The 16,467-nt window shown below is 41.0% G+C and overlaps 1 protein-coding gene across 1 annotated transcript; it reads right to left on the bottom strand.

The window, feature by feature from the left end:
• Positions 1–7,882: 7,882 nt before the first annotated feature.
• On the bottom strand, positions 7,883–14,060 carry LOC139473895 (superoxide dismutase [Mn], mitochondrial-like). Its single transcript, XM_071256690.1, has 4 exons — positions 13,980–14,060; positions 12,127–12,326; positions 9,819–10,115; positions 7,883–8,301 (listed from the first exon to the last, which is right to left on the bottom strand). The coding sequence occupies exons 1-4, from the start codon at positions 14,009–14,011 to the stop codon at positions 8,150–8,152; spliced, it is 681 nt and encodes a 226-aa protein (XP_071112791.1). The 5' UTR covers positions 14,012–14,060; the 3' UTR covers positions 7,883–8,149.
• Positions 14,061–16,467: the final 2,407 nt, after the last annotated feature.

Raw genomic sequence — 16,467 nt, 5'->3', positions numbered from 1 at the left:
TGGAATATTGCTAAAAGCGGCGTAAAAACCATATTCATTCATTCATTCATTCATTATCTAAACAATATACTGATAAATGATATACCACATGTTCGTACGGAGGGACTCTAGAAATGGTATATTAACACTGCATAATTGTGTTGAGGAAGCTGTTATGAGGGCAACGAAACTGTTTTCTCTTGTTTACATCACAGGTGATGTATGGGGAAACCATGTTAAAACGTTCGCTCCTGTGACGAACATCCGGGTCTTGTACCCAAATTGGGTAAAATGTGTAAAATATAATTATAATTGTGTAATTAGTTAAGTTGAAAACACCAACGACATAGGTGCAAGAACATAAACAGAATTTAGAATCAATATGTTTTATGTACATGCTGTATTCTTACATTAAATAATATGCTTCATTCATAGACGACATGGGACAATCTCCCCCACCCCCCTCCACACACACACGCACGCACGCACGCACGCACGCACGCACACACACACGCACGCACACAGTGACATAGAAACGCTCTTACCTGCCTGGTGCCCTGGTGCTGTTTTGTATCGAATATAACATCACATCAACTGCGAATCGTTGCAGCCACAGCGATTATTCGTTTACATAGTTATTTGTTCGCCAACAGATTGTTTAATTACATATTGCTGCACTTACCATGTCGTTTTGTTCAACGTCCTCTCCAAAGTGAAAACATACGGCAGGCGGGAAATCAAGCGGATAAATGTTTCTTCGTGAAACGTCTTCATAATGCATATGGCACACCAAAGTTTTAAACGCAGCGTTCAAAGTAGCGCGTGAATAATATAAACATGAGAAGAAGGGGTCTAAGCCCATTGTAATTAATTTTACATGCACCGGTGCATTTGATAAAGTAAGCGTCGTCTGCTTCGATCCATAGAGTCTGGATTACGCGCAGGAAAAACTCGTGCAACGGAAGTGTTTCCCGATTGGCTAAACTCGTAACCATGACATCACGTGACTATTCTGGTGAACACCTGCATGAAATATACAACACTTCTAACCTGATTTGACATTTGTTTATATAAATAATCTTAACCGACAAGGCCATTTGCGGTGGGGTTTGTTTAGCGAGGTTAAAGCGTTGATTCGTCACATCAATTCACCACATCGGTACACCATGTAGAGCCGATTTTGATGCCCCTCTCCGTAATATGGCTTGGATTTTGTTCCAAATTTCGCAAATTAGTTTGTAATAATAAATGGTAATTTTTAGCGGTATTCATCACAATAGAATAGAGATGTAGTACAGTGGATGGTCGACCATGAGTTGCCAAGCGCCTTAAAATTTTAATCATAATGATGATTATAAAAAAAAAATGAACAAAGAATTATGAACAATATGTATAAAGTTCCACACGAGTAAAAACGTATTAACTGAGGGTCAAAGGAGAGTATACCGAGTCTGGTTTTTTTAATGTAATGGAAAATTATTGAAAGAACTGTTGTTAAATTTGATTATGTCTATTTAACCATCACTCATTCCTGCAACAGTTTGTGAAAATTAATCTGTGGCTGAATAATTTTGTGTAAAAATATATTGGTTCGATGAAGACTAGGGTAGGAAATGAACTTGCAACCACATGACCCCTAACATGTTTGTAATGTTATTAATTTATGCCGAAAAGAGCAAATTCATTGATTTTCAAGACAAGATATCAAAAATACCAATCAACGAAATTCATAAAGTCGGTCTCTTAAAATGTATATAATTGTGAGCCAATTTTAAAGAGACCAAATCGCTGGGTTCATCACCACATTCAAGTATCCAGTGGTTCAGATGATATTGAGGGGGTGGGGTGGGTGGGTAGGGGTGTGGGTAGCTTTGTGGTGGTTGAAGCGTTTGGTCGTCACGCCGAATGCCCGGGTTCGATTCTCCACAAGGGTACAACCCGTGAATTGCCGTAAAAGGCGACTATGCTTGTCGTAAGAAACTGGGGATCGGGTGGTCAGGCTCGCTGACTTGGTTGATGCATGTCATCGTATCCCAATTGGGTGGACCCGTGAAGATCCCGATAAGACCAAATCGGTTCTATTCTCTCGCAAAGACAACAACGAAGGTCTAAAACTATATTTCAACGGAAAAGAAATCAGCTCTGCAAACAGTCATAAGCACTTGGGTGTTATACTTGAAGCCAGTGGCAAATGGTCTTGTCATATAGATACCATAATTAAAACAACTTCCAAGATGATTTACTCAATGAGAAAACTCAAACATCTACTTCACAGAAATACTATTAACAATATATATAAAATGTTCATAAGACCACACTTTGAATATGCATGTGAGGTATGGGATGGTTGCACCGAAGGACAAAGTGAGAAATTGGAACAATTACAATTAGAAGCTGCACGCATTGTAACTGGTCTACCTAAATATGCCCCCAGGCATTCATTATATTACGAAACCGGTTGGGAACCCTTAGTTGAGCGTAGAAAGAAACGTAAACTTTGTCTTTTCTTCAAAATTAATCATAACATGGCCCCTTCCTATCTAACAGATATTCTACCCAAAACGGTTGCAGCAAAAAACTCATACAGTCTCAGAAACTCTGAAAACATCAGTGTTCCTGTCACAAGACTAAGACATTCGTGTGAATCCTTTTACCCATCGTCTATCCGATTGTGGAACTCTATTCCGTTATCAGATCGAAATTCTACGATTTCTTGTTTTAAAAATTCGCTACAAAAGCACCACCCCACGTCACCTGCGTACTTCGCTTATGGAAAAAGAAAATATAATATCTTACACACAAAACTGAGATACATGTGCAGTCAATTGAATTATGATTTATATAGAATTGGTATAAAAGATCACCCGAACTGTACATGTTCGAATACATGTGAAAATGCATATCATTATCTCATGGAATGTCCATTCTTTAGTCATCAGCGTGAAATTATGTTAAACAGCCTTAAACATATTGTTCATAACATACCTATTGATGTACACTTACTGTTACACGGCAATGCAGATCACGTTGTTACAGAAAATGAAGCTATATTTAAGGCAGTACAACATTATATATGTACAACTAAAAGATTTGTGTAAAGAACTGTTCATTCAACAATGTCTGTCTGTCTGTCTCTCTCTCTCTCTCTCTCTCTCTCTCTCATCTATAGTGTTTTATGTTTTATGCATATATATTGAATTTGAAATTGTGAATATTTTGTAAATACCAGGGAGAGGGCATTCTAAGTTGGAAGAACTTGTCCCCCAATCCCGTTCACTCCTTGTGAATAAATATGTTTAAATCAAAAAATCACCCGTGAAGACCCGGGTTAGAATAGGTCTTCAGCAACCCACGCTTGCCGTAAAAGGCGACTAAATACTTGACATTAGGGGCGACAAACGGGATCAGGTGGTCAGGCTCGCTGACTTGGTCGGTGCATGTCATCGAACCCAAATGAATGAATCGACGCTCATGATGTCACTTGATTGTCTGGTCAAGACTTGAATATTTACAGACCGCAGTCATATAGCTGGAATATTGCTGAGTGCGGCGTTAAACAAAAAACAAACAAACAAATCTTAGGCGCCGCAATTCGCTGTGCAGAGTTTTGTCCACTGAGCACGCCAGAAACCTATTACCGTGGGGTTCAAATCTCGGTTCGCCCCGATTATGTTTCTTGATTTGTCAGCTCCATACTCGTGGGTTTCACAAAAGTGGTAAATGTCTGGGTCCTGCAACGATGGCGTGCCTAAGGGACACCCGTGCCCGTTTATGAAATAGAAGAAGAAAATATGATGTGAATGATATACAATATATAGCATGGGTTACTGAAGGCCTATTCTAACGGGGATCTTCGTGGGTCCTGTAATATGACTGTTCTCATCCAATGGGATGGTAAGACGTATAAATAGTCTCTCCATCCTTCTACGTTTATGTTTTATGCTGTCCAAGAAGACTGTTAGTGCTCTTGAAAAAAATAATTATGCTTCAGACTGTTGAAAGAAAAAAAGAAACTGCTTGCCACAAAACCCCAGATCACGGGTTGCAGCGTGCAAAACAATGACACGATTACCTTTACCTGATGGTACCATGGGTGCTTTTTGTCGGTAGCCACATGTAGTCAGTGGAATGATTCATCAAAGTAAATCATCTGGCAGTCCTGACTGTGATAGTTATGAATGGTGCGGAGATAATGTGACCTCAGAGACAGGATGGAATATTCCCCCATGAAACTGCTTAGTCACCGGGGGAACCTTCTGCTCATAAAGCTTGTACACTATTCGCCTGGTCACCCTGTAACACATATCCTTTTGACTTGATGGAATGAATTGAAATCCCCATAGCTTCGGCAGTTCGGTAATTCACCCTATCTAAACTAATAAATGGGTCCCTCTATCTCTCTAAAGTGTAAAGTATTTGTATACATTTCCTAGGACGGACTCAATGTCGTGTACCGTGGCTATGGCTATGCAAGTGTAATGTAACATGCATCATGGGAGCAGTGTTGATAAAACAAACACAGCGTCATTTTGTTATTTTAGAAGATGCACATCTTGAATTTTCTCCATATGATCTTTTTGGTGTTGATTAGATGTTTTCGGAAGACTACATTAGTATCATTATAACGGAGTCACGTGCGTATATTTCTATAGTCCGTTTTAGACTGCCATCATTGGACTTAAAATATATCCGAACTTCGTTCGGATTTTTCTCCTGTAAAATTGTCGATAGGATTCCTTATGGCCGAAATACTTCAAACCGCAGGTAGATCGATCGGTAGTTATTTTTCAATAGCAACAGTCTGTGAAGAATTCTATCCTTTTTTAACAGGCAAAAATAATTTTTCTAGCATTTCCGGCAGTACTTTAGAGGATCTGGAACTGATGAAACGAATGATTGAATCTGGTCGCAAAAAGATCTACTAGAGGACGTCCGAATTTTCTTGTTAATAGTGAGAATGCTTCCGGGTCTAGCATCCATTCTGTTGGTGATGGAATCTTGACTAGAATATTTTAAGCTCCCGGAAAATGTCTGGCTTTTACGAGGAGGTCTCTGTTATCTATCATCTTGAAAATCTGTAATGCTAGACACAGAAGCGTTGTTGGTCTTGCCATCCCTTGAAGACGGACTTAAAAAGCGACGGTGGCACCATCCGTCGGTAGAATCAGTCGCTTGTTGCAAACTCGAAGAGTCCAATGGCTAATGGCTCTGAGCACAGCCTCGAATTCAAACTGGTTTATGCGGTAAGATTGTTCTTCTGTTGACCACACATGGGGGACTACTTCCCCCTCACGATGAACTACCCATTACTGCACTGTGGAGTCTATGTCAAGGTGGGAATCGAATTCCTGCTCTCTCAAGAAGATGCCTTCGCAGACGTTCAATTCTAACGTCCATCACTGCTGGACCCCGTTCGACAAAGCGATCTTAGCGTTGTGACTGCCGTAAGTCAGTGTTAAAGAAAGGGAGTTACGATCGACTTAGCGCTAAGATCGCTTTGTGGAACAGGGCCCAGGTACTGTCAAAGGTGTTGGGGCAAGCAAAGTTTGAAGTTCTGGTTCAAGAGGTATGACTTTAGAAACATCCGTATTGGACGAAGTTGAAGTATTCCCCGGATCGTTAAACCGTGAGCAGGGGTTAGAAGACATAGCAGCAGTTGCCACATCTTCCTGGGGCAAGAGAGTTAACTGTCTTTAAAAGTCCAGTTTCCATCCTTGCCGAACTAGGCTGGAATTCCTGGGCTCGATCGTAGCGCCACCAGTGGCTATTCCGAGTTTTGTCCCTTCTAAGCCTCTCCTATGGATCAATCAGATTCCACCTCTCGTATCACTTGCATTTGTTAAACAAAACGGCGGCGCCCGGTCAAGACGATCCGATCGATAATTAAGACCTATACTGAGATAAAACGAGTCTTACATCGCTAAGTGCATCAGATCACGTGAGCACCATAATTAAAAACATGAAAAGATTTGTTAAATATCTGTTGGCGGTGCACATGCTTTGCAAATCTTGCAATCGACCGGAATCTGCTGGACAGTTTACGAACCAGATTTCGATTTCGTTGCGCGATTTTGATTGGACTATGCATAGACTCGTTAGTCCTGCCAAACGGTAACTCCATAATACCAGCCAAGTTCGGCAAGGGTGGAAACTGGACTTTTATAGTCAGTTAACTCCTTTGCTTCGGGAAGATGCAGTTGCCACCGATTGACAGTCAGTTCTCCTGATAGTGCTCGAGAAATATGTTGAATTTTCTTCCATCTGTATTCCGTTAACTCTATGGGATTCTGTGCTGTTAGGAACCTTATTTCAACAAACGTTGGGTCTTGACTTGTTTCGAGATCCGATTTCATAAGGTTTATCAACCAGCCCATAAGGTTTATCAACCAGAATGAACAATAGCTGAAGTATGATTTATTGTGCATCTTGGATTGACTGGATCGCCCCGTCCACACATCCTAGACCCTTCTTGTGTCAGTATGGGGCTGATAACAAGATGTGCATATGGCAAGTAGCATGACGATTCCTTCCCATCTTACAAAACCAATAGTGGTTAAAAAACAAAAACAAGAAATCAGCTTTATCACTCAACCCCACCATGGGGCACTTTGGAATTTGAGGTATTTAACTCATGCTGATTTTCTTAAATCAGGCACTACAGGACGCACAATATCTAAAGTATGGAGAAAGGGAGGGCAACCCCGGCAAAAAAACAAGGAAACACAACAAATGCTTTTTGCAAAAATACCAAAATATCAAAAGACACCAGTTCAGCATGTGTTTCATTCATGTGTAAAGTTCATATCAAACTATGAAACAGTTTTTGAGTTATGCTCGGAAACGAATGCGAAGCTTATATGAGTCTAAGTCCGTTTGCCAAGGAGACATACATTTTTTTGTTTCAGAAATACCTAAACATGAGAAGGTAGCAGATAAATATGCAAAGTTTGTAATAAAATATGAAACATGATGGATGGATGGCATCCATTCCTATATCCCCACTCCCACTTAATAATATCACCAAAGGCACACAGGGATGCAATTCTGAGGTGAGGTAAAAAATAGTGTATCCAGGCTTTAAATTGACAAAGGATTGCAGTGGATTGCTACACTAGTGTGCCCTGTCTCTAAGAGAAAAAAATTTGAGTGAGGATTTGAAGGTGACAGGAAGGTGTACGGCACATGCTCAGGGCTGTCTGGGTGAATCATTTTCTGTTCTCAACGGGAACACAACACAAGTTTCAACTGTGTTTTCAGGCAAAAATAGGGAAAGCATATAGTATGAATCAGGATAATATATCCCTGTCAAAAGTTTAAAAGTTGCACAGTTGAGCAGACTCCATGTCTATCAACCTTATATCAGTAACATTAATATTGTCCAATTGTATTGTTTAATTTTAAGCTACACTGTTGTCTAAATGCACATGTATACTTTAGTATGTATGAATGTTTAATACCTTGATGTTTATTATTGAAATAAATGTCTATTTCAACATGTGTAGGGGGCACAGGTGGCCCAGTCGTCTAAGGCGCCGCGATTCGCTGTCTAGAGTTGCGTTGTGTAGAGGGCCCGCCAGAAACCTATGATTGTGGGTTCGAATCCCAGTTCGCTCCGATTATGTTTCTAGGTTTGCCAGCACCATACCCGTGCTCGTGGGTTTCACCAAAGTGGTAAACGTCTGAGACCTGCATCACTTCGGGCTTTCCTCCCACATTAAGCTGACACCCTGTGATATAACTGGAATACTGTTAAAAGCAGCGTTAAACCCAACTCACTCGCTCAACATGTGTATCTATGGAAAAAGCATGTACTCTGGGCGGGAGGCCACATGTAATGGAAATAAAGAACTTGAAGAAAAAGTTAAATGTTGAAGAAAAAGCTAAACATTTAAGGTTTGAATATTACAAATGTATTTTTCAAAACAATACCACAATAACATTGGCCATGAGATACTGAGTAATTGTATTCAAAGCAGAACAGTGTTTTAAAAGCCACATCAAAAATCTTTCAGTCATGATTAAATCATCATTTTTGTAACATATTTCAATGTCTACTAATGTCCAATGCAATTTTCATCATTCCACACCAAGCATCAGGTACAGATCTTTCCTTGGGTAAGTAAGTCTCATTTTATACACAGTTCACTGTTTTTGTCGTGAGTCATGAACTTCAGGCCGCAAGTTTGGCTTCTGATAGTCTTCGGGCCACATTTTCCCAGTTGGCAACATTGAAAATAGCACCAACATAATCTGGCCTCACATTCTTGTATTGGAGATAGTATGCGTGCTCCCAGACATCGATGCCAAAGAGGGGAACCAGTCCTGAAACACAGATTTAGGAGACTTGAGTTTAAGAGTGAGTGTAAGAGTGAGTTTAAGAGTGAGTGAGTGAGTGAGTGAGTGAGTGAGTATGCCGTTTATAGCAATATTCCAGCAATATCACGGCAGGGGACACCAGAAATGGCTTTCATACATTGTACCCTTGTTGGGAATCGAACCCAGGTCTTCGGCGCAACATGCAAACGCTTTAACCACTAGGCTACCCGTCCACCCCCTTGAGTTTAAGCGATTTACCTAGAGCCACCAGGGTCTAAGAAACAGACATCACTGGTTGAAACACATGACCTTCCATGTCCTCTCTACATGTAAACGTTTTAGCAGATGTATACAATAATCACTGATAAAGGTCAAACACACATCAACTCATTGTCACATTGTCATTTAGATGTATACTACTCAAAACAAGTTAAAGAACACCCACAAATGGAAGGCTGTGTGTTCAATACCCACCAGCCATGACAGATTAACTGTAGCAATTTGGAAGATACAACATTATATTGTCATTTCAGAATGGAGATAAACAAACTGAGTTTTCGTATGGAGAACTATATTTGATGTTCGGTTCCAAATTCAAGTCAGGACAGTCATATCTACAGATAACGTCAGGGATGTATGCGACATACAAATGTGTGTCCACTATGCACAAATGTTGAGAATGGACACAGAAAGAAAACAAGGGAAGCACAATCATATTCATTGTACCTACAGCCCATCAAACGCAGTTACAGGTTTCTCTTATTTCACCCATCAATCATGACCACTGTCCACTGTCAACAAGATCATTGATTCAATCCAGGCTCTTAAGTAATTATCTATTCATACAGTACACTTGACCATTTCATTACTTTTCAGGACCCTCAAATCACCTGCATGGAGTCATAGGACGCTCAAAACTATTTATTGTACCCCCCCTTTTGAAAGTCACAGTTTATCTCTGATATGATTTGGTTGGTTGGTTGGTTGGTTGGTTGTTTGTTTAATGCCGCACTCAGCAATATTCCAGCTATATGACGGCGGTCTGTAAATAATCAAGTATTGACCAGATAATCCAGTGATTGACATCAGGAGCATCGATCCACGCAATTCAGATTGATGACATGCATGCAACGGCATGAAATGTTTTATTCTAACGTGGGATTCTGACACTTGCTGCAGATTTGGGTTTGGATATCAATCCCAATACAGGTCTGGATAAATCCCTGTTACAAGCACCGACTCCTGCCAAGTAGGTCTAGATAAATCACCGTTACAAGCACTGACTACTGCCAAGCAGGTCTAGATAAATCACCGTTACAAGCACCGACTCCTGCCAAGCAGGTCTAGATAAAACACCGTTACAAGCACCGACTCCTGGCAAGCAGGTCTAGATAAATCCCCGTTACAAGCACCGACTCCTGGCAAGCAGATCTAGATAAATCACCGTTACAAGCCCCGACTCCTGGCAAGCAGATCTAGATAAATCACCGTTACAAGCCCCGACTCCTGTCAATATGACACACCTGTTGTAGCCTCCAGGGGATCTTGGTTAGCACAGGCAGACACTCTCAAACGGCCACTGACAGGGTTAAACCCAAGCCACGCCCACCCTGAGCCCTGGACTGTCACAGCTGATGCAGTAAGCTCTTTCTTCATTAAATCGTATGAACCAAAGTCGCGTTTAATGCAGTGCATGAGGTCCCCATCCGGTTCCCCGCCACCATTTGGGCTAAGCACCTCCCAGAAGATAGAGTGGTTGATATGTCCTCCGCCATTGAACCTGAGGGATGGCTGGAGTGAAATGATGCTGTTAATATCGTCTGGAAGAAAAATGTTTAATTAGCCTCAAAACTCTCATCACTGTATATAAGATGTGCTGAGAAATGCTGTGGTTATTCGAGTTGTACTGCTTGTGAGTGCTGTTGTTGGTTTGTTGTTTAACGCCGCACTCAGCAATATTCCAGCTATATGATGGCGGTCTGTAAATAATTAAGTCTGGACCAGACAATCCATGGATTGACATCATGAGCATCGATCATGCATTTGGGATACGATGACATGTATCAGCCAAGTCAGCGAGCCTGACCACCCGATCCCGTTAGTGGCTTTCTGTGATATGCATTGTCGCCTAGGTTGCTGAAGACCTATTCTATCCCGGATCTTCAGAGGTCACTTGTGAGTGAGTCAGTTCTATTTCACAGAGCTACAGATAAGCAGCGTATTAGCGTAAAATACCCCTCAAAAATATTCAAAACCCAATTACTTTCAATTAATTGCCTACAGAAACGCATGCTTTAAATGAAAAACTCAAATGTATAAAAAAGGCTTGTGTAAATTCCCAATAAAGCTTTTTCAGCATGCGTACAAAGGAGCTAATTTCCGAAACACAATTACGAGCTAAATTACTTTCCGGGTCAAGCCTATTTATTTAGAACAGTTATATACATCGAAATCATTATTTCATATTTTTTTAAATCTTATAATGTTCACTAATTTGGGGAAATACCCAGTCGATTGATGAATAGATAGAATATAATAGAATGAATAGAAAAAATATTGGTTACCCAATGAAAAATGTAATAACCCAATTAAATAGAAACTCTAGAGTGAAAACTCTATTGCTCAAAAACTTATCTGATTTCAGTTCCAGTGTCGGCTAAATGTGGGAGGAAAACCTGAAGTGACACAGGTGAAACCTACATCTAGGGTCAGACGAACCTTACTAGCCCAGGTAAAGATGAATTGTCCTTGTAATGTTAAAAACAAAGGGGAAATTGGAATATTTGTACTAGTCCACAGGAAGTTGTAATAGCCCCGGGTTAGCGGGCAAGTGCTAAATTCTAACTGCACAACCATGGTTACAGTGCTGAAAAACCAACAATGATAATCTGGATGAATGGGGACTGAAGCCCACTATCATAAGATAGAAGAATGTTCCCAATTCAGCAGCATTAGAAACTGGCACTTGTCCTATAGTCCTTGCCAAACTGATCCATAGTAATGGTATTATAAAGACTATAATAGCTAAAATGGATAGAATTATCATTAAACCACTCGCATGTTATCAGAAATACGCGGGCCACTAACTTGATAATGCCCTCATATTATCACACCCGTTGTTAGGTGACGTCATAGGATAAGGATAGGTGATGTTACGTTCAAAAGTGTTGCATCTGGTTTGATCTATGACGTTTCCATATTTGTAAAAGTGAGTCAGTGACAGTGACTTTGTCGGTCAGTTAATGGAAGACTTCTGCAAATGCTTCTGCTTCGGCAAATGATAATGTCCTGAAAAATGGCTATATCTTATGGACTAGTGGACTAAAACTGTTAGCTTCTAACGCTGTTCAGATGAAAGATCTGGGTCCATGTCTTTACCATAATATTTTTTCTTCAGACTTGGGTAGGGGGGCAAAATTCAAATACTATTACAGTAAACATCAAACATCAAGGTCACAAGGATTCAATTTGGCACTAACCTGAGTCAATTTGTCTTATGATGCAGCGTTAGAAACTAACAGTGTTAGACCACTAGTCCTTATAATGATAACATATAGCAAAATCTTCAAAAAGGGCGAATTTCGAATTTCTACTGGTCCTTATGATACCATACTATTGGGCAGTTTGGCGAGGACTATAGGACTAATGCCAATTTCTAACGCTGTGATGTCTGTCTAAAGGTATCCAAAGCCTTGTAGAATTTCATGCATTTTTGGACTCTCAATATCTTACCAGTTATCACTGTCGCTAGTAAATGCTTCAGTTTAACAAACTTGCATCACTGAAGGACCCACTTGCGTCTAAGTTACAATATGTGTACAGTGTCCTTACTTTTTGCCTCTGCTTCTGACAGTTTCTCCTGAGCCACATTGAGGTTTGTGACGTAGGCGTTGTGATGCTTCTTGTGGTGAAGCTTCATGATGTCAGCCGAGATGTAGGGCTCGAGAGCATTATAGTCGTAGGGGAGGTCTGGCAGTGTGTGCTTCATCCTCACGGCTGCTGTAGCAAGCCATGCTGGAGAGGGCACTGCCCTGGGAGAGATTAAACTATTACAGCTTGGCTATTTAGGAAAATTAAAACAGGAGAATTTCACACTTACCTGAAGCCTTATTATTCCAGTATCAGGAGGTTGGAAACAGATAAAATGTTTTCCCTACTCATAGGTCTAGTAAACTTTCATACAAGCCACCTTACTATTCATGAGTCAGATCGAATCAAATTCAGACATGACAGAAGATATAATTATTAATTTAGCATGGTTGACCTTTCAGCGATACATGTGAAAGTCAAGAATACCGACAGTGAGGCAATTAAGGCAATGCACATATTTATCATGTTTACAGTGACACATTATCTTCAAAATAGTGATGCTTGTAAAACAGTTCTCTATTTCCAAGGAATAAATTTTGTCCATGGAAAACAAATGCATCAAATGTACATCAGAACCAGAGTGAATACCTGGGGTCATTTGGCAACTTTATAGTGGGCCATCTGAAATACTGAAGCCACCTGCTCTTCGAATCACTGATAACCTGTATTATGACAGTCTAATGGCTCTAACTTAGGACTTATCCCCTGCTTATCAAGTCGGTGACTTAAGCCATTGGTCTAAAGCCTCAGTCAAATAACATTTATTTTGGTCTAGTAAACGCGGCAAAGGGTAGTCCATAAGCTAACCCTAAAATCTGCTGAATATGATACAAAAAATACAGGTTTTGACACAATTATCATATTACACACACCCAAACTACAAAACAAGTTGGTAAAGTAGACACAATTTATAGATAACAACATTTATTTACTGTAAAGGCGACTTTTTGGTATAGATCCTTATACAGTAGTATGTGAAGAAGTTGTTATCCATAAATTGTGTCTGCTTTGCTTGACAACGGTATAAGGATCTATACCGAAATGTCGCCCTTACAGTAAATAAAGAAGTTGTAATCCATAAATCGTGTCTATTTTGTCATCCGTCAACTTCTAAGGGAGCACCTTTAGAATACAGTACCACAACTTCTCGTGAGGACGATCTCTGCCGTAGGTCACATGTTTCAAGACAAGCAACCAGTTTTTGTGAGAATCCGTCGGACGCGAACCCGCCACCTTCGGATTGTTAGCCCGACAGCTAACCGACTGAGCTACGTCCACACTGTAGTAATGCCTATCAACAAGTTGGTGCCCGAACATATTTCATGTCCAAAGAAAATCCTTTTCATATCTTCCTTCATATTAGTTTGATGCAATACAAGGCACAAATGCATGACCATTAGTGTACCATGATGTAGGCCTATTTCAGTTTTATTTTTTCCATTAAAAAAAATAACATAAAAAATATCAAACATGTTGTGGTGATTATCATCAGCTGACCATGGATGTTAGTTCCAGAGGAGGGACAGTGACCCATTATTGTTATAAGTGTTTGTTTATACACCTAGTGATACAATGAGTAGGTGCAGTTGCATTTGCATTCCGTCTCTTGTCTTCCAATAAGTTTGATTTAGACGCAGTTAGTAATCTCCTCTGCTTCTGCCTTCTAGCCTTGGCGATAAAGTGACCTTGTGATTTCTTTAAAAAAGTATGTTGACAAGCAGAAAAGAATAGTTCAAATGACTTCCCGATAAATATTACATGTATTAGAGTTACATGTGCAACATTTAATTATTCAAACCGGCAAAAATGTATACCTTTTTACAGCAGAGAGCGTAGCAGACAACATGTTTGAGGCCAGGTTCAGCACAAACGACGATTACTTCAATGTAATAATATTTTCCTTTAAACTAGTTGATAGTTGATACTCGTGATAGGCGTCTGTCGGATATTTGATGAAACGTTCGTTTAATTGGTAGCTTCCCATTGTGCCTGCTGATTAAACCAACATGATATGGTCTAAGTAACAATAAGATTTATGGATGAACTTCTTCGTTATTACAATTAGGAGCGACGTTTCGGTGTAGGTTCAAACACCGTTATCAACCTTACTTAGTACTCCAACTTCTGAATGCCTCTCCAAGAAATGCTATGGTCTGATGGTCAGGATGAAGTATAATACTCTGAACATAATTTACCCATAACAAATGAACTTGTCCATTGACCAAAGTGTAGGCAATCTGAATAATGGATAAAAATAAAGAAATGTCATAGTCATTTTTTATGTTATTTTATTGTTATAATCAAATGTCCAACTGCATCTAGAAACTGTGTAGAGTCTTTCTTTCTGCCTAGAGGTGCTCCGTTAGTCTCACAAGCCTGGGGTCAAGTTCACGATATACACGCTTTATACGAGTCTTAGGAAGGACACCGAGATCGAGGTGGGCACGTTTGACCTCGTCCACAGCTTCAATGTTCTTGATGTTGGTCACAAAGAGGTAGCTGTTTGGGTAGGGCTTGGTGATACGATTCTTGGGTTATTGTGCCTTCCTTCCCAGTGATTGTTGGTGCTGGGACCAATGTTGCCATACGGTGTGTGTCCAGATTCGTGCAGGTAAGCGTTCGTCGTCGTCCAACCATGTAGAAGTGTTCTCTCTGGCTATCTTCTCTGAGTCATGAACTTCTTCCATAGCTGCAACCCAGGTGTCTTGAACTTGGTCAAATGGAAGGAGTGGTAGGGCAGCTGCTCTTCTCACATGGGCTTGGACTTGGCATCTCGGGTCGAGACTAAGGTAGGTTGGGTAGGACCTTACTTCTGTGTCGGTACAGGGATGAATTGACACAGTAGGATGGTGCTGATGCTGGATCTGGTCGTGTGGACAACTCATCTTCGTAGATTTGTTGCATGGCGTCACATCTTCTTGCACTTGCGGTCGCAGCCTGCTCAGGAGCATCTTCCCGAGGCAAGAACTATATAGTCAGTTAACTGTCTTGCCTCGGGAAGATGGCTCATGAGACGAATTTGGTCTTCAGACTCAACTGGGGGTACGGATGGCCCAGTCGTCAAAGGTGCCACGATTCGCTGTTGCGTCCCCCTATGATCGTGGGTTCGAATCCTGATCGCCCCGATTATGTTTCAAGGTTTGTCAGCACCATACCCGTGCTCGTGGGTTTCACCGAAGTGGTAAACGTCTGAGACCTGCATCACTTCGGGCTTTCCTGCGCATTAAGCTGGCACGCCGTGATATAACTGGAATACTGTCAAAAGCGGCGTTAAACCCAACTCACTCACTCACTCACTCAGACTCAACAGGAGGATGGTTGTGCTGAGTTGCAAGTCTCCAGTGGTGGAGCAGCGGCCCTGGCATCAGGTTTTGTTTATTTGTTGTTGAACGCGGCACTTAACAATATTCCAGCTATATGACGGCGATCTGTAAATAATCGAGTCTGGACCAGATAATCCAGTGATTGACATCATGAGTATCGATCCACGCAATTGGGATACGATGATATGCATCAACCAAATCAGCGAGCCTGACCACCCGATCCCGTTAGTCGCCTTTTACGGCAAGCATGGGTTGCTGAAGACCTATTCTGAGCCGGATCTTCACGGGTGCCACGCAATGGACACACTGTCAATGTGTTGCAGCCTGTCGTCCCACATTAAGGCGGTAGCGGTACCCGGCTTGGTACACTTGCTGTATTCCTGTCTGTGAAGGAACTCAACACGCTGTATATTTGCCATGGTGAGAAATGTGGGGTTGGTAAACATCATGATGCATACTGGTTAAGTTAATTGGATAAATATCCTAAAAGAACAGATTCTCTCACCAAATTACATTGATCTATTGTTTAACACATACTCTCATGATTGATTGACCAGGATATCCTTCTAGGTGAAATTGGGTTTTAACGTCGCGTCCAAGATTATCGAACTTATGTGTGTGTGGCTGCTTGTACTAGTCCGGGTTGATGCCGATTTATTGTCCTAGCTCACTGAGATACCATGCCGCAGTTTAACATGAATACCCCACTCAGACACAGTATACTGACTCCAAGCCTACCAGTCCTTGTTTAAGTCCCTTAATGCCGAGCGCCAGGCAGGGTAAGAACAAGTACCAGCTTTTAACGTCTTTTGGTATGACGCGGCCGGGGACGCTCTCCGGGTGGACGCTCTGCCACTAGACCACGGAGGAGGTCTAGGGATATATGGAATATCAAAGAAAACTATCAACACCAAATGTGTATGATAACATGTAGGTAAATATTCAATAGCTAATAACACTATCTGCAGCCATGCATGTA

Source organism: Haliotis cracherodii, unplaced genomic scaffold, assembly GCF_022045235.1.
Source record: "Haliotis cracherodii isolate W230 unplaced genomic scaffold, xgHalCrac1.p SCAF_3, whole genome shotgun sequence".
NCBI lineage: Eukaryota > Metazoa > Mollusca > Gastropoda > Lepetellida > Haliotidae > Haliotis > Haliotis cracherodii.
This window is presented reverse-complemented; position numbering and strand designations above follow the sequence as displayed.